General features: G+C 38.4%; 1 protein-coding gene across 1 annotated transcript; it reads left to right on the top strand.

Moving 5' to 3' along the window:
* LOC130565080 (gap junction delta-2 protein) lies at positions 1 to 23,828 on the top strand. Its single transcript, XM_057351631.1, has 3 exons — positions 1 to 695; positions 808 to 976; positions 15,845 to 23,828. Exons 2-3 carry the CDS (start codon positions 906 to 908, stop codon positions 16,680 to 16,682), a joined length of 909 nt encoding a protein of 302 aa, XP_057207614.1. The 5' UTR covers positions 1 to 695; positions 808 to 905; the 3' UTR covers positions 16,683 to 23,828.
* Positions 23,829 to 25,443: the final 1,615 nt, after the last annotated feature.

Raw genomic sequence — 25,443 nt, 5'->3', positions numbered from 1 at the left:
GGGTTAATTCACAAGTGAAGATCACCATCACATTAGGCTTGCAGCGAGTTAAGCACATCAAGAGACGGAGAGAGAGAGAGAGAGAGAGAGAGAGAGAGAATCCACAGAGCGTGAGCTGAGAGTGGAGGGAGGGACAGGACGGCAAAAGCGAGAGTGTGACAAGACGTAGGCTCATAGTGACAGCCGGGTTAGAGGAAGGCAGAGCGAGAGAGCGGGAGGAGAGAGGGCAGGGAGTGGAAGATAATGCTGGCTGAGATGGTGGAGGAGAATCACGGCTGGAGAGGCTGCTGCCTGCTTGCCAAAACTAAACAGTGTGCAAATCAGGCAGAGTGCAAGCGTGCAAATTGCATGACTTTTCCAGATGTGTGATGCGCAACTGGCGGTGCTCGCTTATATCAGAGAGTGTTTGTGTGAACGAGCGAGGCTGATTGCCAGCGCGACCAGTAGAAAACGTGCCTGGTGGACCACGCGTAGATCAAGAAGGAGGACATTTGTGTGTGTGTTTATAGTGAGCATAAGGGTTAGGTGCCGTCTGTCAGTGTACGTTTTTCGAAAACCGTGCCGCTGGAGAACAGGAAAGATAGCTCAGACAGTTGAAGCATTTGAGGATGCCAGGGCATTCAGGGACAAGCACAGCCCTCGGTTTTTGCGCTCTCGCCTAGAAACTGCCGTCTGGGAACTTCAGCCCAAAGGAGGTAAAGCACATAAACCTATACAGACGCTAAAGCAGGTGAAGAGGAACCATGGGTGCACATCAGTGGAGCTATTTGTAGGACATTGTGTCTCTTGCTTCTGATTTCCTCTAAGGCCACGGGAACTGGAGTCTCTTTCAGAGGTCTTCGTAAAGGATCGGTGAGCATCCAAGAAAGTGTCCAGTGACCTGTGAATGCATTCAGCATCCAGTCATGGGAGAGTGGACCATTCTAGAGCGCCTCCTGGAGGCCGCCGTGCAACAGCACTCTACTATGATCGGAAGGTAAGAAATGGAAAATCAATGTAATGAGTCGGTTAGTGATCATCAGCTGTGACCTTTCTTAAGGGAATAATTTGTACTATTTGTTCTCCATTTGTACTAAAATTGGTTTCGGAACTAAAATTGAACATGGCTCCATATTATACAATACTCAAATATATTGTATTGTTTGTCTGAACAACCCAACATGTCCACTTGGCTCAACCAAGGGTGTGAGTGTGAGAATGTCTGTTTTTTTTCAAAATCCCAAAGCTCAAGTATTAAACTTCTTTGAGAAACCATTACTGGCTTGGTGAGTAGGGGCAATCGTCTTAGCGATCATATTTATGTTTTTTATTAATAAAGCTGGCAATAGATTGCTTGGACTGAAAGAGTACTAGAATGTTACAGAGACTTACTATTGACATGCTTAGCTCTTTTCACTTTCTTCCAACAGTAACCAATTACCAACCACCCAGAACGTTCTTAGCAACCACGACACGTTGGACTAATGATACAGTCCTTAGCAAGTACATGGAAGCAAAGTAAAACCACCTGAAACACCTTAAAACGGCATGGCAATACCGTAATAAAAATGGGAAAAGAACATAGTTTGGTGACAGCAGAATTGCATCTGTGATATCCATACTGTATATAAGGGTTTATTGAAGTACTTATGATGTTCATTAAAATGAGAAATGTTTTAAATAAACCATACAGCTGGTATATATTAGTAATAGTAGAACTGTCTACATTCAAGCCTGAAGAAAAAAATAATAAACCAGAAGATGTTTCTATAACGTAAAATTACATCGATAGTTGGGAGAATTACATTTTCATATGCGGTATTACTGTATGGTGTTTTATGCTCATGATGGTGGCTTATGGCGGAGAGACAGAGTGACCTTACAGCCAAGCTCTAAATTAATCCTCCGAGCTGTGCGAGCTCCTATTGGTCAATCTCAAGCTTCAGCAGATCCAGTGTTTGAACCGCTGAAGCCTGCGAGACCTCAAGTGACATGCTCGCGTGATGCTATGTTCTCTTGACGTTTAGCCCACCAATTCCCTTGTTCTCTTCTGATCTGAACACAAATGTCTTTTGTGATTTAGCTCAACCAAACACTGCATCTTTTCAAAGACGTTTGTTTTAAACATTTTAGCGCCACGAGGTCGCTTTGACCATGCAGTGCTAGTGCCTTATACTTAAAGGGATAGTTCACCCAAAAATTAATATTCTGTCATCATTTACTCACCTTCAGAGTGTTCAAAACCTGTAAAAATGTCTTTGTTCTGTTGAGCACAATGAACGATATTTGGAAGAATGTCAGTAACCAAACAGATCTCACCCCCCGTTGACTCCCATAGTATTTAGTTTCCCTACTACGGCAGTAAATGGTGGATGAGATCTGTTTGGTTACGGACATTCTTCAAAATATCTTCCTTTGTGTTTAGCAGAACAAAGAAATTTATACAGGTTTGGAACAACCCGAGGGTGAGTTTTTCGTTTTTGGGTGTACGGTCCCTTTCAGTCTCTGATGGTATTTTCTAAAAAACTTGCTATCTGAATATACATAGAAATCGAGAAGGGTGCATTAAGGCAGTCAGCAAGTAGAAATGGAGTGTGCAATGATACCAGGCATCCAAAAAGCCATCCACTGACGTTGAGCATTCAGGCAATTCAGGTACCAATCATTATAGCTCACAATCGTTCAAAGAGATGATGTACTGTAAGTGATGCCTGTACCGCTCTCACAACCTCATCCAGCGGTGTCTGGCATCTATTAATAGACTTGTTTTGCTGAACCTGCAGTTCATTGCTGTGCTAGGACCCAAAATATGCATCGCTTCCATGGCAACAGATACTTGAATTCCTCTTTCTCTCCGCCAATCTCAGCCGCCTGGTGTTTGCCTTGAAATTCTGCTTTGTGCAACCTGGCAGGGATTTGGCAGGCCAGCAAGAAAGCAACACTTTTACCGAGGTGCCGCTGGGCTGAATATGAATGATTGCCCCGATCGCATCTCATTCACCAGCCGCTGCCCCACGCTCACACTTCACTGAGCGCAGGCTGCTTGGCAGCCAATGGTGAATTACTCAACACTTGACAGGGAATGCCTCAGTCTCATGAGACAGTTTCATTCATTATGTTTGGCATTACTGAGGTGGTGTGCATGGGTTGGTTGTTTGTTTGTTTATCCTAATGTGAGACGTTTCACTTGTAAAGCGCTATTGATGTTATGGATGACACCTCGTCTAATAAACGCTTCCATGAGTGCAAGTTTTTGCTGAGGAAAAAATACACTAATAGTAGCGTGCACACTTTTTTGCCACTACTATTCTTACTTTATTGCCACTACTATTCTTACTTTATTTTACAGCATCCTTGTTTAAAATGTTATATGTACATACTATAGTCATTTATGTTTATTGCACGGCTCGTTGGAATGCTTGATTCTGATTGGCCAGTCGCGACATTTGCAGGTTCGTTAATCCCAGATAACAACCTCTCAAAACTAATAACAAACGGTGACCCGGATGCTGTAACTCATTTTGACAGGTACAGTTTAATATTACACAAAAATAATTATAAATATGTCTTTCAATATCATATTTGACATTGTTTTCACAAATGATTAAACCAAATTGCCTGTTCGTGACATTTGAACTTCGTTTCTTACCTTAAAACCGAAAGTAAACGGCTTTTCCTCGCGGAAGGTCTGCATTTGGTAAAAATGAGCTGTTCAAATATTTCAAATTCACATTTCATGTCCAGTTTTTTTCTCATGTGGCAAGTTGCCGTGTAATAAGTGGGATAATGTACAAGCAGCCGGCTGTTATCACGAAATAAACACCTTCAGTGTGATACAAGACCTGATCACACGTCGGGGCTTATTTCTGCGATAACAACCAGCTGCCTGTACATTATCCCTTATATAATAAATAATTTGCACATAGTACATTTAATGTATATGCATACAAGGAACCAAGCCTATAACCTTATAGGAAGTAGGCCTATATATTGTTTATTGGTTTCACTCAGTATTTATTTGTGTAAATACAGTGTAACAAGGACACCCTGAGAAAAAGCGTAACCATATAAAACCTGTTTACATGGATAACTTTTATCCAAAGCGACTTGCAGCATTCAATATCTTTTTAATGAGTATGTGTGTTCCATGGGATCGAACCTTTTGCGTTGCTATTTCAATACTCTACCAAGTATTGCAGGACCACAAAAAAGATCTTCAGTATTGAACTTTATTGAACAAAACCCTTGATTGTTAATTTTGAACATTATTACATTACTTTTGAGTTGCCCTTTATTTTACAGTATTTGTGGATTTAGAGTGTCGAGATCATTAAATCAATAGTGACAATTCAAATTTTTTATGGAATATTGCAATGTTTACAATAAGGCAATTCCAGCGTTATGGATGTGACATTTTCAGTCAAAACTTAATATAGAATCATCTGTTGATAGAGTCCAGACATCAGAAAAATATCAGTCTATGCACATGTTTTCTATTTTGATATAAAGAAATGTTCATGCATTATGGATGTGACAAAAAAGATGCACGTTTTTGACATTTACGCATTTGAAAGACGCTTTTATCCAAAGCGACTTACATTGCATTTATACTATACATTAGTGTCTAAGTATGAGAGACAACATAGGATTTCTCTGAATTAAAATGGTCAGACCAAAAGCAATAATACCCGACAAATGGAGAAAGGATGGCACTTTATAAAACATGAAATTTTATTAAAATTTTCATGTCCCTATTTCTGAGGAATATGGACCGTTATGGATGTGACAATTTTGTTATGGATGTAAAAAAATTCACTTGACTCTGGAAAGCTGTGCTTAAATAACAAACAAAAAATGCTTTAAAAACTAAGAGAGACCTCACATGGGTATTTAAACCACCAAATATTGACATCTGGTATTATAGGTATCATTATGGTGAACCCCTTTGGTAAAAACTAGATTTTTTTTCATCTTAAATTACATTTGCATGAAATTGCCCCATAAATGTGCATCATTATTTTTTTATGTTTTATGAACCAAAAGGTTCTTCTATGACATCAAAGAACCTTTTGAAGCACCTTTTTTTTAAGAGAAAGAACCTTTAACCTTTTCACAAAAGGTTCTTTGTGGCGAAAAAAGGTTCTTCAGATCATAAAATAGTAAGAAAGAGATGGTTCTTTAAAAAACTTTTGACTGAATGGTTCTTTGTGGAACCAAAAATGGTTCTTCTATAGCATCGCTGTGAAGACTCTTATAAGCACCTTTATTTGTAATAGTGTGCATAATCGTTAATCAAAAATATTCTGCTTGACATATGTCTCGGGGTGAGGACAGGACAATAGTGTTTGTCTATGTTTGACTGTCCAATGGCCAGGCTTTCAATTTCCAACAATCCAATCAATTCCCAAAGTACAAATTCAAGTCCCGCCCTCCATATTTGTGTCAGGATGTTTCACTCTGAATATTTAAACACAATTTCACTGTGTTAGGGCTGGTTCCTATTTAATCACACAGATACACCGTAAGTATATAGTAAGCTCGAAGCTAGTTGAGGCAAGAAAGTTACCATTACTCTCTTTTTCAGACTTGCTTGACAGGTAAAAAGGTAAACGAGACCAGTGAGCACCAGCACACATTCGGAACCACATAGCAACCATTCAGAACAACCTAGCAACTATTCGGAACTGCCTAGCAACCGTTCAGGACTACTTAGCAGCCTCACATCAGCGCACTAATGTACCAACCGCCCACAACATGCTGGGCAGCAAGGTTTGTAGACTAGCTCAGATCACAGCATTCAATCGTATGTTTGTTTTATTCGACCACTCAATAATTTATTCACATCATGTCATTTCGATACATATTTAAACATGCACTTACAGATTCATTACAGCTCGCTCTCTCACACACACACACACACTCACACACACACACTTGTGCGTGAGTCACACCGTGACTTCCTGAACTGCATGCTGTTGTCCGTGTTCCTTTTCCAGTCCTCTCTTTCCGCACTTCATCATTTTTTGCTCCCTCATTGCCTGTGTGGCTGTCTTGCTTGGACTATATTGGTTATGAGCATCAAAAGTGGCGTAGAGAATGAGTATATAACCCCAGAGGAGATGTGTTACGACACGCATTTTAAAATCATCAAACCGGTTGTCACTCAACATCAACGCAGATTTCATCCGAGTTAAATATCACCAATGTATCACAGACACAATAGCCTTCAATATCTTTTACAGCAGGATTATACGCTGTAGACAGACATTATGAAAAATGGCTGCATTAAAATATCAACAGAACAGGCTTTAGGCTATACACGATAGGAAGGAGATGGATGAAGAGAGACATTTATCACAGTACCCCTGACATTTCAAACCCCGTAGCCTTATATTTTTCCAGTGGAACACAAAAGTTGCCAATTCCAGCATTATGGACGTGACATTTTGCATTATGGATGTGACATAAAAATGCTCAGAGAATGTATTTGTTACGAATATATCGAATATTACTAAATCCTTGTTGATAGAGTCTAAACATTAGAAAAATGTCAGTCTATGAATACATTTTCTATTTTAAAAAAGGGAAATACACATGCGTTATGGAAGTGACATGCACTTCCATAAGTAAAATGCACAACCCTGTCAGAGCCGATAGCCTTGTGGGCATGTGTCGCGGTCACGCATTGGGCGACCCGGGTTCGATTCCCGTCTCGTGGTCCTTTCCCGAACCCACCCCCTTCTCTCTCCCACATCGCTTCCTGTCCCCTCTCTCACTTAACTGTACAAATAAAGCAAAAATGCCAAAAATAATTCTTTAAAATTAAAAAACAATTTGCACAAACATGATGCAATTATACCCAATGAATGGAGAAGGGATACCTCTTTATAGAACATAAAATAGTTACTTATTTTATATGGAATATGTACCTTTATGGATGTGACAATCGTAAAAAGGGCACTTACCTGACTTTGAAAATCCATGCGCTTTAAAAACTTGACGAGTGACCTCACATGGGTATTTGAACCACCAAATGTTGATATCTCTGCTGTTAGCATAGTAAAAACAGTTGGTAAAAACTTTTCACGGAATTGCCCATAGATTGCATTCATATATATATTAATTCTGATAAGAGTCACTATAAATTAAATACACATTTGCACAATAATACTTATGTAATACGGTCACACGTTTATGTTATTTACAATGGCTTTAAATGTGCCTCAACCATCAGAATGAAGGACCAGAAATTTCTGTTTTATGAAACAATAGAAAATATATAGAAAAATAAATTAGAAGATAAAGGTAAAGAAAAAGACATGACTCACAACTGTAAAACATGCCTGTGTCCTAATATGTTCAGGAAACTAATAAATATTCTGGAGTCAACATACACGATTAATTACGCATACTGCATACTTGACAACTCTTGCTGTTTATTCCCTGTTGAAAAAACCAGCATATGGTTTGGTATGTTTTGATGCTGATTTGCTGGTTTGTGCTGGTTTAAGTTGGTCATGTGCTAGTCCTTAGCTGGCTATCCGGATTTTGCCAAGTGGTTGATGTCCTTAGGGCAACATCATGTTGACCCTGAGACAACATTTAAATCAACCAATCAGATTTCAGAAATAAATTTACAGTTTATTTTAAGCTTAATTTTACAACCAGGATAGGTGCTTCTAGACCATTGTTTTTCACTCATCATTTCCCTCTGATTTTAGGGGTAAGTTATGGTTAGCGATAGAAAAGATAGTGGACAAATGTAATGTCAGTAGCAGTGCTATGATACAAAAAAAAAATTCTGTGGTTTAGTAGCGTGCTGCAGAAATGGCGTGTTTTTGTATGCAAAGCCCGGAAGCCAGTTAGCATTTAGAGCAGTTAGCAATTTAGCAAGAAGACAATGGCTGCATCCGAAATCGCATACTGTGACAGTACGTACTGAATTTGAATAAGTACACCTATCGGCCGTTAAAACAGTACGTTCTATATAGTATGAGTGGACATACTGCGTCCGCCATGTTTTATGGTCATGTGATCTGTATGCTCTTTGACCTACGGCGTTTTAACAACAACCTACACGTGAGCGTTTATAAAACATAATTTAGTCACGAAAAATTCATTTACAGTTACATTAAAAGGCTGAACTAAAGCACGTGCGCACCCGTTGCCAACAAAACACAGACATCAGTTTCACTCACCGCATGCGCTTCATGTCCGGCATATTTTTGCGCTGGGACGGCTCCATATATCAGTTTCAAACGATCTCCAAATCCAGCGTTATATCCACCATTTATATAACATTCATCACCCAAATGCAGTGAACAAACAAGCACCTGAACTTCGCGAACGTATGCTCTCTCTCTCTCCTGCACACAAGTGAAAGTGACGTCTGCGCATGCTCCTTCTCCTGCTCTCCTTGCTGCCGCGTGCCGCGTGCTTTTCCAGGAGAATTGTCCAATAAGGGACTAAGAAAAATTGTTACAAAACAGTTTTATATGTTCGAAAAAAAACTTTCCGAAACCTGTACGATCTCTGGGGGAGTGTATTGAGCACAGAAATACTACGTAATACGCCCAACTCGTTTTTTGACAAGTTGACCATGTTAAGCATGAGAAGACAGCACGTTTAACATTGTAAGAAGTCAGAATGCATGACACACCGTTGCAGCACCCCTTTAAAGTTTGATTTATTTGATTATATCGAAATTATGGAAAAAATCATAGAGCTTATTTTTCTGATCTTGCAAAAGCCTACTTACATTAGAAAAACCCCATAGGCTTTTAGTCAAGGAAACTGGTGTGTCATTAACTTGCAGGTTGTCCAACAAAAATATGTCATCCCTGTGGCACTCAACTGTGCTTGTTGAAAAGCAACCAAATAAATTATTTTCATGATTCCTGTTCACAATGGCATCATAACAAGATCTTATATGTCTGTCATGAAACATTTTAATTTCTGTGTGGAAAATGAATAAAAAACGTTTGAAAATTATGATGTCAAGCTTATCAAATAATAGATCATATGCACCACACGCAGAAATCTCACACACACACACACACACACACACAAAGATGCATTCCAGCATTATGTCTTCATTTACTAACACAACGATTTAGCGAGCCAAGCAATCCTAATGTGGCCAGACAGCCTTCTGTTGTGCTATGTGTTAATAAGCAGACACACTAATGCATTCACAAATATGGCCAACATGAAGAAAAGCTGTCACTATCTTTAATAGTGACAGTCAATTTACAGACATACGCTAACATATAGACCACTTTGCAAGATGTAAACACAGCACTTCCGGTTTCAGTTTTTATTCACTTATTATTAGTATTTTTTTTAAATCTTAGATATAATTAAATCTTTAAAATATTTGTTTCACTTTTTAAATCGGTTATACATATTCTGTTGATTGTATTTTGTTGAACTGTGTAACTGAAACAGGAAGTTCTTCTGGACCAGAATTGAAAAAGCGTCCCTTGAATAAATCGCTTTGGATAATCTAAATTATTTTTAAAAAAGGTAGTTTTCATGTTAGTATGTAGTGTGAAATTGACAGTATTTGACATTTTGGGAAAATTAAAGCATATTTTTTACCATTAAACACTCCTTACTCCCATGCATTTGGAAATGTTTCGAAACGTTTTCCATTATTTTTCATCTCTTTAATAGAGCATCAATGCAGTTCAGAAAGTATTATAACAAAAAATAAATACTTTTTAAATAAAGAATAACCAATGTTTCTTTCACATTACAATAATGGCAATACAATTTTTATATTAATAATAGTTGGCCAGCTGACGATCTCTGAAACTATACTGGCATGTGCTGGGGCTTTTGGCTGGGTTGTGGAACAGGATTAACCAGATCTTCAGATTTAATCTGGATTACACCCTTTCCCGTTTTTTTATAACCGAATTCACCCACTACGTATAACAATCAGAGGAAACGTTTGATATTGCTCTTTCAAGGGTTATGATGTCGTTTTCATTAATATAATAACCCAAGTTCATTTATTACCCAACGGTTGGTCTGAATATGTATGTGAATATGCGGCCGAACCTGAGATGGATGTTGACTTCATTCATTCATATTTATTTATTATGTTATAATAATACTTTTTATTTATTACATCATAATACTTTTAAGGAACACAGAAATTGTAAAGGCAGATGGTGTTTCTATAGCAGCACAAAGATTATGTGTTTAATTCCAGAGGTAACACATATACTAATATAATGTATACATTTTGCCTCTTACAACGAATGCACTGTAAATCGCTTCAGATTAAATCATCTGCCAAATCCACAAATGTAAATGTACATCATCAGTGTGTAAAACGCCTGCACATCCTTTGTAATTCCACACACAAACACAATATGCATCTGTGGTTTTAATCCTGAAGGCATGTGGTTTTTAGACCAGTAGAATTAAAACAATAAAGGGCAAAAGACAAGGCACCCTTAATGGCAGAATCCAGGTTATGCAACGTACTCCAACACAGCATCACCAAAGAGCCACTAACACACACATATCAACAAACATCTCTAAGAGCTTTATGTGAGCCCTCAAGCAAAAGCGCAAATCTTGCTGAGACAAAAACAGCTCCAAGCGCTCTGGCACAGTGGCTTCTTGCTGCTGCCGACTCGTGGCTGTGTTCGCATGCGCATATGTGCGTAAAGCACAATTCTGGAAGTCAGTTCGGGTAAACGGATGGTCGTTCTGGCACAAAACTGTGCGTGGGGACCTTCCTCTCTCCTCTTACCCTCTGTCCTTCTGCTTCGAGAGGAGAGATATGGAGCTTGGCCACTCTCTCTCTCCCTCTCTCTCTCTCTCTCTCTCTCTCTATGTAAGGACATGTGCATCTCTGCTGGGTCTGTGGAAGGAAAATGTGAAGTCCCTTACCAAAAATACTAGTCCAGTGATTGGATGGTAATAACCTGACAATGATGTCACCAGAACGCTGAGCAGCGCAGTCTCACAACTGAAACACTTCTGTGAAACATTGCAAGTGTACTGGGTGTGTTTTTGGTTACAATCACTCTTAAACAAAGGTGCTTCAAAAGGTTCTTCGATGCCATAGAAGAACCTTTTGGTTCCATGGAGAACCTTTAACATCTGAAGAACGTTTCTGTTTCACAAAAGGTACTTTGTGGTGAAAAAAGGTTCTTTGGATTATAAAAAGACGAGAAAGAGATGAGTCTTTAAAGAACCTTTGACTGAATTGAAAATGGTTCTTCTATATGGCATCGCTGTGAAAAACCTTTTAAGCAAACCTTTTATTTTTAAGAGTGTACAGACACACCTCATAGAAATACATAGTGCATACTGCTTTTATAATTCTGGAATGAGTACACTACATACTGTTCCATGATAAGTAATTTCAAAATATGTCTGAAAATATAACTATTTATATCTTGGGTATATTTAATTTTTATACACAGTATATTTAGTCAAATATTTTAAACCATACATACTGTATATTGAAGTAAAAAATATTTGACTGACTGTTGAATGATTGAAAGGAGCACATGCCCGAGGTTGTAATGTGACCATATGGCAGCGTGCTCATTAAATTTCATTTTTAATTATTCAACGATCTGTGAACTATTCTGCCAATGCCGTGGTTACCATGGTAATGTACCAAATATACAGGTCTGTAAATCGTTTATCTCTAAAACACTCTTCTAATCAGAATGGCATCAGTGTATACAGTATATATATATAGAGAGAGAGAGAGAGAGAGAGAGAGAGAGAGATTTATTACATCATGGTGATGTAATAAATCATTGAAGTAATTTAAGTGATGGCAAGCTATGCGGATGTAAAACTAGTCATACGCTGTAGCTCAGCAGATAATGACACATGCTAAAACTGAGTCTTAAATCTGAGTTTTTAGCCTTCAGTGACTCAGACAGTAAAAATAAATAGATTTATTCACAGCTCTTCGTGTTCTTTATTTTTGTCTCTTTCCCAAAATAGCACAAAGAGCCAGCTGCGTGAAACCGTCGTGTGGAGTGGAACGCTTGTTTCTCTCCGCTGCTTCATGTTGTCTTAATCAAAGTCATCACCGCGCTCGTGTAATTGCCGCTATCAGAGCCAGTTAAATATCACGCTGCTGGTACTGAAATAGAGGCTGAATAGAGAACTGCACCTCAATATATCAGATTCTTATCTCATAACTGAGTACAACACACAAAACCACTCTTACTCTCTCGATCTCATTTGCCCTGTTCTCGTGAGCTCTCTGCCCTGTGTTAGTTGCCGTGGTAACAGGCAGAGGGAGGCAAAGTGATGCTGCGGGTACCGTTGGTAGGGGGAGGTTTTGGGTTGGACTTGTGGAGCATCTTTTTTTCCTAATGGGCTGAACATCTTCACATCTCTGTGCTGCTACAACACAAGTATGCTATCGGTGTCATTTAAGGCTGTTATACATGCGATATGTCAAATATCTATATGTCGCCGCGACCCCGGGGGCCGGAGATATGGGCGGCGGAAGGAGACGGGTCTACCGCTTTGCCTTCCGGGCGTCATCGATCTACGTGTCGGAGTCGCAGAACCTCGAGCGTGGCGTCGTTGGAAAGGTCTCGGCCTGGCCTTTCGAACGAGCCGTGTCTCGAGCCGCTGGGCCACCAGGTCTTCACATATATTGACAAAAAAGTGCTTCCAGTGCAGATTGATGCATAGAATTGAATAAGGAACGTCGCATTTGGGCAATAAAGTGTGAGAGGCTATAAATGTTTATTGCCAGCAGCAAGCTGTATTTACAAGTTTTACAGATCCACTTCACACTAAATTACACATCTTGTTTAAGAGAATTGTGCTATTACTTTTATTAGCACATTGTCATGCCATATGCCATTAAAGGAGAGACCCAAGCCGGAGACTTCGGCCTTCAATTTCTAACGGGATTTTTGACTTGGGCCTCTCATTTTCTTTAAAAAGAGTTTGATGAGAGCAAGTGTGCTGGCGAAATCCTCAGAGAAGGAGAGTTTGAGGTACATTGAGAAACTTAAAGCAGGTGTAAAAAGAAATGAAAAGTGTGAAAAGAAAGATGAAGGGGAGAAGTAGGTGGAGTAGGTGGGGGTTGGGGAATACATAATCTAAAACTATTGGATGGCATTAGGGAACTCTTAATGCAAGAATCCCTCTATTGGCTCTCGATTAAAGGTTGTGGGTGTTGTGTGTTCAAGCTATTATACAATTCATCCTCTGATGGGTTTTTCCACATTGGCACATTTTTCATTTGAGAAAATCTTCCATTATTGTCAGTGTTGTGTGTCTGCCTACTGAATGCAAAGTGCAATTCCCTGCACAATTTTTCCTTTTCTCTATTTCCCAGCATTCCATGGGCTTTCTTCAATCTTCCTGCCCACGACGATAACCAGGATAACGCATTCTTCTTAACTGTGCTGTCAAAGGGTTGTAAAAAGAAAAAAACAAATCCTCCATCCTCGTTACACACACCAAAGTCAGCTTAGATAATAAAAATCGTTTTAATCTTGCGCAGGCTTGAGTTTCATGCAGGCAGAGAAATGTGGAGAAAAACCATCGTGGAGTAGCCTATACTGTAAGCATTATTTGTTCATTTCAAACCTGTTTTGATTTTGTCTATCACAAAGTGTTTTTTCCATAATAGGAAAAAATACAATGGTAGTCAAAAGTGCCCCAGAACTGTTTGCTGTCCTACATTCTTCAAAATGTCTTCTTTTGTGTTCAACAGAACAAAAAATGATAAAGTAAGTTTTCCTACTATGGGAGTCAATGGGGGTCAAGATCTGTTTGGTTATAAGCATTCTTCCAAATATCTTTCTCTGTTTTCATCAGAACAAAGACATTTATACAGATTTGTAACAACTCGAAGGGGAGTAAACGATGACAGAATTTTCATTTTTGGGTGAAGTATCCCTTTAAGAGTACATAGAGAGCTGATACTGCAGGGTCTGGAGATACAGAATACTGCATCTGATGGGTGCAGATTAAAACCGGTCGCTTTGACCTCACATCTGGAGCAGGAAACTTAACGCGTAATTCCATTTAGATTTCATCATCGGAACTGGAGGCTCCAATCAGCTGACGTGACACCTTCCTACACAGACAGCAATCCTGAATAACCTATTATCATTGCTCAACATATTTTAATTATTTTTTAATATAAGTTTTTATTTAACTTTAAAAAGTAACTAAAACTTAAAAAGCATTATTGTTAGTACCTTTCAACACAACTTAATACGACAATAATACTGTATACTTGGATAAATGTTCTGGCAATTACATGCCTAGTTCACAACCATAAAAAACATGCAATGAAATCTCACTTTACAGCATTGAATGCTTATAGTTTACAGAATGAACAAAACACATACATCAAAATAACCTATTTAGTGTAATGCAACTATTTTACATAGTTACCACAGTTTAAATTACTTTAGTATGTGAGAAAAAGGAAAAAGAGCCTGCAGAATTATACGAGTATTAAGAAACCAACACAGCAGGAAATGCTGTGTTGGGCAATGGACAGTTATGCCATTCAGCATCACTACGCAAAAATAAAATTCAACAGCAGTTTGACGCAATTACAATCAAGTATTACACGAGCCATGTAAAAAATATATGATAAGAAACTGTAGAGTACAGCATTTGTTCAGACACTTTCCTACGACTGAAAGGTTGGAGTATTTCGGATTGTGACTTGTGTTTGTATGTCTTCTGAGGTCTAGGATGTCTAGCACGCTCAAGTGCCGTCTCTATCTTTGATTTAAAAATGAATGAGATTGTAAAAGCCGCTGCCTGCCTGGAATGGATGATTTCTAGATAAGGACAGAGATGTTCTGGTAAAAAGGATTTTTGAAGAACACGTTTCAAATGATTGTTTTCAATGACTACCCAAAACTGAATACTGGCATGATTTACATCCCCCCCATGTTGTTTAAAACGAATGTTTTTTGACACACCACGTGGGGACAAACATGTTTTTCTATGTGACTATATTAAGAAGCGTATATTATAATTGCTCTATGAATTATAAAGCAGTCTGATTACAACCCTATACAGACAATTATTTATTTATATATTTTTTTAAATATATTTTTTTTAATTAGTATTTTTTTTTTCTAAAAATATTTCACAGAATGTCCAAATCACTATTTTCCATACAACAAAAGTAGACAATTTGTGGTCATTTGAACTCATTTTGTGGTGCTTTTTTGTGGCTTTGAAATGTACAACCTTTTATTGAGGAAAAACTAAATTATTGCAAGAAAATCAAATGCAAATACAAAACTGAAAGAATTACTGCATATAACAAATATTATACACAGGTTACAACCTTATTGAATACAAACTCACTGATGTGCAAATTTAAAAAAATAAAAAATATATAAAAAACTTGCCTCTCCTCACAAACATATGCAGTCTCTCTCTTTGTTTCTCTCTCACCCTCTCAATCCAGCACTGGTACAGAAATAGCTCTAAATGCACTGAGCAAAATCTAAACACTTGCTAGGGAAAAAAGAGAAGAGAGAGAGTTGACTGCGATCACGCAAGCAAATGAGTGAGTAGGTGCTATGACACAGGTTACTGTATCAACGGTTCAGGTTACCATGTTAACAGAGTTAATGGCACAGAAGGAGCTATAAGTAAAGCTCCAGAGAGCCGAATTAGCGCTTGTGATAACGTGAGCAAAGAGGGTCTTGAAAGGGAAAAACATACATTTGAATAGCAAATGCAAACATCTGCAATGCTAATTAGCAAATGACTAAATAAAGGACAAATGACGTCAATGGAGGAAGCAGAGGAAGGTTTTGGGGGTTCTTTGCCTCTGTTGTTAATTCCTAATTGATGTCTCTTATGTCTTTCTCAGGATTCTCCTGACGGTGGTGGTGATATTCCGTATCCTCATCGTGGCCATCGTAGGCGAGACTGTTTACGAAGATGAGCAGACCATGTTTATTTGCAACACCCTCCAACCGGGATGCAACCAGGCCTGCTATGACAAAGCCTTTCCTATTTCTCACATCCGATACTGGGTCTTCCAGATCATTCTCGTCTGCACGCCCAGTCTCTGTTTCATAACTTATTCAGTGCACCAGTCGGCCAAACAGCGGGACCGCCGCTACTCCTTCCTCTACCCAGCCACGGAGAGAGACTACAGCCGCGAAGGAACCCGCAGACTGCGCAACATCAACGGTATCTTGGTGCAGCACCCCGACAGCGGAAAGGACGAACCCGACTGCTTTGAAGTGAAGGAGATCCCGAACGCACCCAGAGGTCTCCTCCACGGCAAGAACTCCAAGGTACGTCGACAGGAAGGTATCTCCCGCTTCTACATAATCCAGGTGGTGTTCCGCAACGCACTTGAGATAGGTTTCTTGGCAGGCCAGTACTTTCTGTACGGCTTCAGCGTTCCCGGCATCTTCGAGTGCGACCGTTATCCTTGCCTGAAAGAGGTGGAGTGCTACGTATCGCGGCCCACCGAGAAGACGGTCTTCCTGGTGTTCATGTTTGCAGTGAGCGGACTTTGCGTTGTGCTGAACCTCGCTGAGCTCAACCACCTGGGCTGGAGGAAAATCAAAGCCGCCATTCGAGGTGTGCAAGCCCGCAGGAAGTCCATCTGTGAGATCCGCAAAAAGGACATGGCCCACCTGTCGCAGCCTCCAAACCTGGGCAGGACCCAGTCCAGCGAGTCTGCATACGTCTGATCTCCCTTTATTTTAAATATTGCGTGACAAGCGGGGGAGTGGAATGGAGGGTGGGCCGCTAGATTGACAAGGCCGTTCGAGTGCCTGTGCAAATGTTTCTTCTGGGAGGGGAGCGTCTCTACATAGCCACACCCCTTTCCAATAAACCATCCCCACCATGACAGTGTGTGAAAATGTTTGAGGAGATTTGCATTGGGTCCAGGAGCACACAGAAGCAAGGCAGAGAGGAGGAATTCTTCGCTTCTGATCTGGAAATCATCAAACTGGGCACATGCTCTAGTGAAAGGGTGAGGAGCAGAGGTGGGAAGTGATAGATGCCTAACACACAACGTTATGGAAATGATAGCATCTGGGATTGTCATCCCACTTTTCTTACTCGTACATCTTGGGGAAGATGAAGAAGGGTCATTATCTTGAACCATTGCTGAGCAAGTGCAGAATACTGTTTAGGTTTGCTCTCTTGGCAATGAATTGGCCTAAAACAAACAACAGAGGGGGTCTAAACATTGTAACAGCAATGGCACCTTCACATTGACACATCACCGAACAAACATTAGCTTCTTCTTGTAAAAGATCACAAAAGACGATTACCTCCACACAAAGCGTGTCCTTCCGCAAAGACCCCCACTGTTTAGCGTTACAGTTGAGCATTCCTCCCTCTTGTGGTGCATGAACGTCTTTGTGTGTTTGTGACCAAAGTTGAAAGAATTTCCATATTCCATGTTGTTCGTCTTTCAATGACTCATCTTTTGCGAAGGTCGGTGCCATTCATATTCAGATTATTGTATGTAGTTTAGCACATGGTTTATATTTTGGATTCTTTTTTTTCCTTGGGAAGAGAGCCAACCCTGCTGAAAAGACCAGCCATGCAGGTCCCGGCTCATTGTTGGTTTGGTGCTGGTCATCCAGAATCGTCTTTCTAGTGATGCTTTGTGGACAAAGAAAGTTCAGTTGCACTTTATGTTACAGTAAATGAACTTGCATTGAACTCACAGTGTATTTTGTGAACCTAGAATGCACTTAGAGTGTATTTATGCAACGAAATATGGGTATCTACATGTTTTCAATATGGGTTCGAGTTAGGTTCAGGGTTGGTACCTATACAGTACAAAGTATCTATATGTAGAAGAGGACTGTAAAATAAAGTGCTGCTGATGGCTATTCTTTAGTTCAACTAATGGGGACATCAGCAAACCAGCTGTTGATCTTTGTCAATAGTATAAGAGAGATTTTCACACATCCAGATTAAAGTCCCCGTGAACCGGAAGTTGAGATCGTTTTTACTTCCGTATCTTTTGACGCATTTCCAAGTGAAATGGAATTTTGAATGAGGAAAAATAGTGGGCGTGGCTTTCGTCTTTCTCTGCGATTTGATTGGATGTATAAAAACAGCAGTTGCATTTTAAAATGGAACTGGCAGCAGACTGACAGTTGAAGGGGAGGAGTTAACGGATGCTCCGCCTAGCCGTCTAACATACAGTATGTCATTTAAGATGGCTAGTCATTACAGGACGGAAGTGCATTTTCAGATTTTAACTGAAGATTATGAGGGCACACGATTTTTAAAAAGAGAATGAATCACATTGATAAACTATTTACAATAAACGCTGCAATATTTCATGAAAAAATAGGCATTGTAATTTCTAATTTCACTGGGACTTTAATGCAGAGGTTTCTATCAGAAGACTTGAGCATAAAAATGTGCATAAAGGTATCTTTAAAAGGCATGTTTACAAAGCTCTACCTGTCGAATGAATGAAACATGATGTTCAGTGTCCCTCCGTAGAAAAAAGAATCATTTACAGTGTTAATTTAGCTTTTTCTTCTGGTCAAGTGTTTATCGGCATGCCTTCATGATATAAAAAGACGAATAGAAAATAATGTATGTGTTGCACTTTCTGAGATGGGGAGAGTGGATGGAAGAAAGGACTCACTCTGGGAAGAATTTCGGCGGTTGAAAAAGATCCACGATGAGTGCATGGGGTTGTATGCATCTATGTAGCTGTGTGCCTTCGTTTACACAGTCAGTGTGAGTTAAAGCAAGGTGTAGCATCTCTCACAAATACACACACAACACTAAGTTGCTTATTTAGACGATGTTAGCGGTAGACTCACTAAACAAAAGTGCTTGTGCCTACACTGCCCGCACACTAAACAGTGTTGACAGAACCCAGTGCAAACAGGCTCGCTGACATACCGCAGAAACAGAAAATACTGTCAGAGAAGATACGGAGATACGGAGAGGGGTGACGTGAGAAGGAAAATTCGGAGGCCCTTTATCAGCAGCACAATGTTTCCTGGCTTCGGCAAGTCTTATACACAGACTTTTGCAGGAACGTGTGTTTGCATTAAGTTTGACATGCATTGTACTTTGCAGCATTTATAAATCAGAACAGAAGTCCGCGTGAGGACGGATATTGTCGTTCACACCTAAATAGAAATGTCTGGCGGCTAAAAGAGATGGAAAATGGGTTAAGTTAATAAGGCCTTGTATGCATGTCAAGTTTGCTTAATGAACTGGTAAAACTTTGCTTCGACCCCCGTTACCTCCCCAAATATAAATATAAAATCTGAGAAAAAATATATAAAAAGAAGTATACAGGAATACTGTATAAGTTTGTCAGTGTTGACCCAAAACTGGACCCAAACATCTACAAACAACTTTTATAGTATCTCTGCGAAAAATTGACCATCATATTTAGTATGGCTAAAAATGGTTCCTGTGCAACTTCATGCGCATTGAGCCACTAAAACTAAAATATGAAGCACAAATATCAAATCTCTGAGAATACCAAAGGAAGATTGGTCTACACATCTGGACCAGTATAAAGGACTATAGCCATAATCTTGGTACCAATCTCATCCTCTCACACTGTACTTTCTGCCTTTCCAGTGCTGTTATGCTGACATAAGAAAACTACCAAAACCATGACCCCTGTAACTATGCAGCATAAAAGGGCCAAACATCCTTTACAAGGAGATGGTTTTTAAGTACAATTCACATCTAAATAACGGACGCCTCCCCAAGTGAGATTTTTCTTCAAATCCACTCTTCTCAATCTATTTTTTAATAACAAATCTACATCAGAGTATAGATAGTAGACAAAAAAATAACTACAGTCTGTGTGATTTTATGCAAAGTTTATCTTTTTTTTATTTATTACATCATTTGTGAAATATGTTTTTGTGCGTCCGCTGTAATGTGAGGGTAAAGGGGTATTTAAAGAGCAAAGTTGGGACTTTAAAATATTGCCTGGGAAACCGAAAATGTGGCTTTTTTGCCAAAGTACTGTATTATGCAAATTATAACTAACTGGGTTTCAGTGAATGAACTGTTAAATGATGGTAAATGCATGGATTACTGGTTTGAAGAAGCATGTTTTTAGTTGTTGTTGCTTTTTTATATCATCATTATTAATACTGTTGTTGTTGTGAAACAGAAAAACAGGGACAAGTTAGTAAATAGCAGACTTAATATTTTCCAAATGAAAGAATGGGTGATATGACAAACCATTAATGGGCAAAAACTAATTTTATTTCCTACCTTACCTAAAGAAAATTGAAAATGCACATCTATATTACAGGCATATTATCCATATCACTGCCAACAATTTTATAGAAAATTGCTTTCTAAAAATCTTTCTTAATGATTTTGATGATATTTGGAGACATTATTGATTCAGTCAAACCTGCGTGTATATTTGACAATATGACATTAATCTACTGCCATTGGTCAATATCTAAAATATGAGATGACGATATTATGAAGTCATAATGTCAATTAAACACGCAAGTGGACCAGTGCATAAGCAAAAACTGTCTCAGGTGACATTTTTTTAAGATGACCTTTTCAAATGACATTGTTTTTAGTGTTTCTACAATTAGTGCACAATGTACAGTGTACTTTCAAAAACTATTTCAAGGTTTGCCCACATTTTATAAACTATATTATAGACAAATTCTTCGTGATGTGATAGCCGTGTTTCAGGAAATTACAAAAACATGGATTCAGGTGATATGCACTAAGAGAAAATCAAAACATGCTCAGACATCAGTCTGGTCTGTGCCAAGGACACCAAACATCCAACTCAACTAAACCTATTAAGTAATGAAAACAAAGCAAAGTTCATGCCTTGGTAGCTCGGGCAAAAGAATCGTTCTAATCCCAATGATAATCCCTTTTGAATGATAGTCACGTGTCCCGAAATGCTTTGGTAGAAAAAGCCTGTGTCCTAACCACACTTCTCCAAAGCCAACCAAGGTTCTCCTCTAAAGCTCTGCGACCAATCATTTGGTTGCAGTTAAACCTTGCTTATATCGTTTGCCATTGGTAGACATGCTTATAGTCGCAAACTGTGTGTAGAAGCCGTCTCTTTAATCTAGGGCCAGATTTTGCTTTTCAAATCCTAATCTTTACCTTTATACAGAAAAACTCTTCTAGGATCAGAGTAAAGGGATAATTACAGCCCCACGTGTGCTGCCAGGAGAGTTTGACACCCGCCGTATAAACCACGTTAATCTCTCAGGAATAAGACGAGTCGCCGCTTCTAATCACTCCCAGCTGCTTACGCCGCCGTATAAACACTGGATTAGCATTTGGCAAAGGCAAAAGGGCAGACGAATCATCCATCGCTCGTACCTGCACCGTCACGGGACAAATAACGTCAACATACACCGCTGTAACTCAGGATCTGTGCAAAGGCACCAATCCTAAAAACTAACGTTTATATATAGAAAAAGTCACAGAAATCAGGGGACGTTCTGCTTACCAGGGATCTGCAGACAACAAATCAGTTCATCACAGTATGTAATACCTTGTGATTGGTCATGTGAAACTTAAACTGTTCTGAAAAGAAAGATGCTTAGATAAAACTTCACATTGAAATGAACAGGAATTTTGAATAGTGAGAATGAATAGTCAGATTTGTCCAAAAGAGTTACAACATAGCGAACAACGAGCCTAGCAGAAAGATGAAGACAACAACATGTTATTCCTTTATATTTGATCAATCTGTAGCCTAATACATGCCCGTTCACAACAAAGACTATAAAGAAAAAGGTTTAAATATCGCTCTAAATTTAAGACAATAGCAGCATCAACACCACCAATTCCAAACCTGTCTAAAGTTCATTGTTCTGCTGAACACAAAGAAAGTGGTGCTTGGATTCCACATTCTTTGAAATATCTTCTTTTGTCTTGAACGAAACAAAAAAATAAACAGGTTTGAAACAACTAGAGGGTGAGTAAATGATGACAGAACTTTCATTTAAAGGCATCCAAAAAAAAATGTTTTACAGTGTATCTTTTGTTATCATTCTTGATGTGAAGAACCTAAAGTCACTTGTTCGATAGACTAGTCAACAAACATATTTAGCTACAATGTCACATGACTTCTATTTTAGGTTCTGTCTTTTCGAGATCATGTATCTCGTGATCTCTTACCTTCTCACTACAGTCAGTAGTCATAGAAACTGTGGTGAGTCACAACATTGCACCTTTTCGGTCATTTGCACTGATGTTGATGAGGTACAAGAATGATTCACCGCTCAGTGTTGCGATTGACTAATCAGAAGTACGTGTTCAAAAAGCCATGTGATAAGAGTTTATTCCTGCGTGAGCTGTGACATTGCAAAGCGTTTTATCTGTTGTTTTCTAAATTATGCCGTGATTATATTTAAAACTGTAAAAACTAGGAATCAGAATCGAATGAACTAAAAGGAGAAAAGCCTCATTTCATAGAAGTTTAGAAGTTACAACCGCTGACATTAGTGTAGGCTGAAAGATCTGTTTCTAACATTTCTATGTTATTACGGTACTGTGAACTCCTTAGTTACTAATGTCACTACTGTTTTCTGGATTCATATTTAAATTAATATTATTAACATAAATGTATTTTACAGCAAATATGTTGTTTTCTAAACGTAGAATTAGGAAAAGAGGGGAAAACATCCTTTGTATCTTGCATCAAACTGTACACTGTAAAACTTTGCTGTAGTTTTTGCAGCAGGTTTACTAGTAACTAACTGTAGATTTAATTACTACTTAATACTACTTTTCTATTAGTACTGTTTTCAATTACTTGAATCAAAATTAAAACACTTTTAAGATTCAAAATGAGCAAGAAGAGACTGTTATAAGCACAGCAACACTGCAAAAAATGACATTCTTCCTAAGCATTTTTCTCTAGTTTTTTTTAGTAAACATATTTTAAACTTCTTAAATGACGGTACATTTACATAACAAGAAAATGACCTAAGATACTTAGTCTTGTTTTATGAAAGAAAAATATATAAACTATAGGTAAGTTTATGCGTAAAACAAAATTGTAAATTAAGTCTACGGTAAATTACTGGCAAACCTGCTGCGATATTTAAGGCAAAGTTTTATTTTCAGGTCATTTTTTTGTAGAATTTAGAAATGATCAAACACACAGGACGAGTCAATCAGTGACAGTTTCAGAAGACCTCAGAGAAGGGTCTCGCCCAACTACAACTGTTATCAACAGCAAAGCAAGTTTTTTAGTTTTTTTAGTTTTAGTTTTTTGATAATGGATATATAACAGATGTTAGACATGCAATTGCATTATTGCGACCTCCCATCACACCTTCTGCCATGTGGTTTAGGGTAACACCTGCAGCCACGTCCTTTAGAGATTATGCAATCTGCGACCCTTTAATCCTGTGTGATATCAGCACTCTCATTACTTATCTAATTAAAATGTGCTGGGATGATTAGGATTTAGAGTTATTTCCTCTTTAACTCAGATTTTCTTCCTTTTGTTTTTTGTGGAAATGGTATGTAAGGTCAACAAACATGGTTGTTCAACTCAGTGTGCAAAATGTTGCACTCCTTAAATATCAAAGGGTGCTGCTAAAATGCATAAGTGTATAGAATTGTATGACTATTGTCAAGTCTGCGAACACCACCATTTCTCTTTCCCTGTCATGATCTCTTTCATAGTCTTTGCTGAATTTGTCCCAAGTGAACGATTCTTACTTATTTCTTATGTCTAAAGGGAAATCTGTTGTTTGGAACACAGATTTCTATTTTGTATCCAGTTGACCTTATTTAAAGGTTTTGCTTTCTATATGTTTCTGACTTTTGTGGATTGTGTATGATGACTGAATTAAACACCTTGAATGAACTTACAAGGACTTGTGTGTGTGTCTTTAGACTTCATTGATGTTAAAATATTTTCTCCTGTATACAAAGACGACTATATAAACATTAATAAACCCACTCTCTGAAAAGTAGCTTTGTAGTACTTTTAAAAGTGTATATGTTTAACTAGTATTGTACCAAAATCTGCCAGCCCAGGCAAGTCATCCTGCTTCTGACTGGTTGAAAAATGCTCAGCATCTTGGACCACAGGCAGGGTACATCCTAGATAGATGGTGTTAACTCTTGCTAGCAAATTTATTTTTGGCCACACTCTGAGATTTACTTACTATTTTAGATCAAAATCTGTTTTACAATTATGATTTCTTGCAGTTGTTGAGTAGACAGTTTGGCACATGTAGTTGTAGAGAAGTCACAATTCACGAAGTCACAAAGTCACAATTGCCAAACTGTAGATTTGGGATGCACAATAAATTATCAGCCATATCGGTATCGGTCGATAAATGGGCATTTTTAATGTTATCGGTATCGGCCGATTTTCAGAGGGAAAAAGTGAACTAATGATTACCTTGTTTTCTGGAGTCAATGTTTTCAAATAAAAGCAGTTGTCCACTTTTTGCCTTTTGTTTCAGTCTTATGGAATTTTATATTTATATTTAGATACTATATCGGCCAATATAGCGGTTATCGGCTACCAATGTTAAAGAATTATCGGTTATCGTAATCGGCCAAAATTTACATATCGGTGCATCCCTACTGTAGATGTTGCTTAGCAGTTAGCAAGTCTATAGTCCAAATTTGGTTATTTTAGGAATTTTACTTTGTGCTTCAATTTCCACACCAATTAAAGAACAATTTACATTTATTTGCTTCTTCTTCTACTTTCCCCAGGGATAACATTCTGAGGCCATATACAATGCATACATTTCAAGTGTCACATGTTAGCCCACTGTAAGGTTAGCTACCAGCTAGGTGTTACAGATGGGGAAACTGTAATCCAAAACTGTAAATGAATGTGTGAGTTTATGCAGATGTTTAGTTCTTTGATAAGCAGTTTGACATGTTTGGTTAAAGTTCCCTGTGTTTAGGTGCAAATGGAAACAAAAGATTACGGAGTGAAGAGAAGCAAACAGAATAGCATGCGATCCAAAGCAAGTTAGAGAAGCCCTGCGGTGAATGCAATCTTATCAAAAAAGTATATAGCTTTTTTCTTAAAAAAAATAATTGTTTGCGTGAAAATATAATGCACAAGGAAAGTAAACAACAGAGAAATTCTTTATTTCCTCATCCAGTGGCTGGGGTGAAGGAATTGTCTTGTTATTGTTTAAGAAGAGTTGCATTAACATTTACAAATTACAGTGAAATTAATAAACCAATTATTATGTAATCATTTGTTTAAATTTCTTATGACAATGAAATCAGTTACATTAAAAAGTGTAATTTTTGTTAACTCTTTCCCAATTTTAATCTCTTTGATCAGGTCTGCACAGTGTCATCTAAATGTTTAAAACCACATGGAAAATCTGTCGATCTTTGACAATTTTTACAATCATATAAATTATAGCCCCCTTGTAAAACAGTTACAAACTCCCAGATCTGGCTGTATAAACTGCATGGAAAAAGGGGCGTTAAACATTTTAA

Source organism: Triplophysa rosa, linkage group LG14 (assembly GCF_024868665.1).
Source record: "Triplophysa rosa linkage group LG14, Trosa_1v2, whole genome shotgun sequence".
NCBI classification, from domain to species: Eukaryota; Metazoa; Chordata; class Actinopteri; order Cypriniformes; family Nemacheilidae; genus Triplophysa; species Triplophysa rosa.
This window is presented reverse-complemented; position numbering and strand designations above follow the sequence as displayed.

Coding starts and splice junctions, on each gene's coding strand:
- LOC130565080 (XM_057351631.1), top strand. CDS start 906: ATGGGAGAGTGGACCATTCTAGAGCGCCTCCTGGAGGCCGCCGTGCAA. Junction 977..15,844: donor CACTCTACTATGATCGGAAG/GTAAGAAATGGA, acceptor TGTCTTTCTCAG/GATTCTCCTGACGGTGGTGG.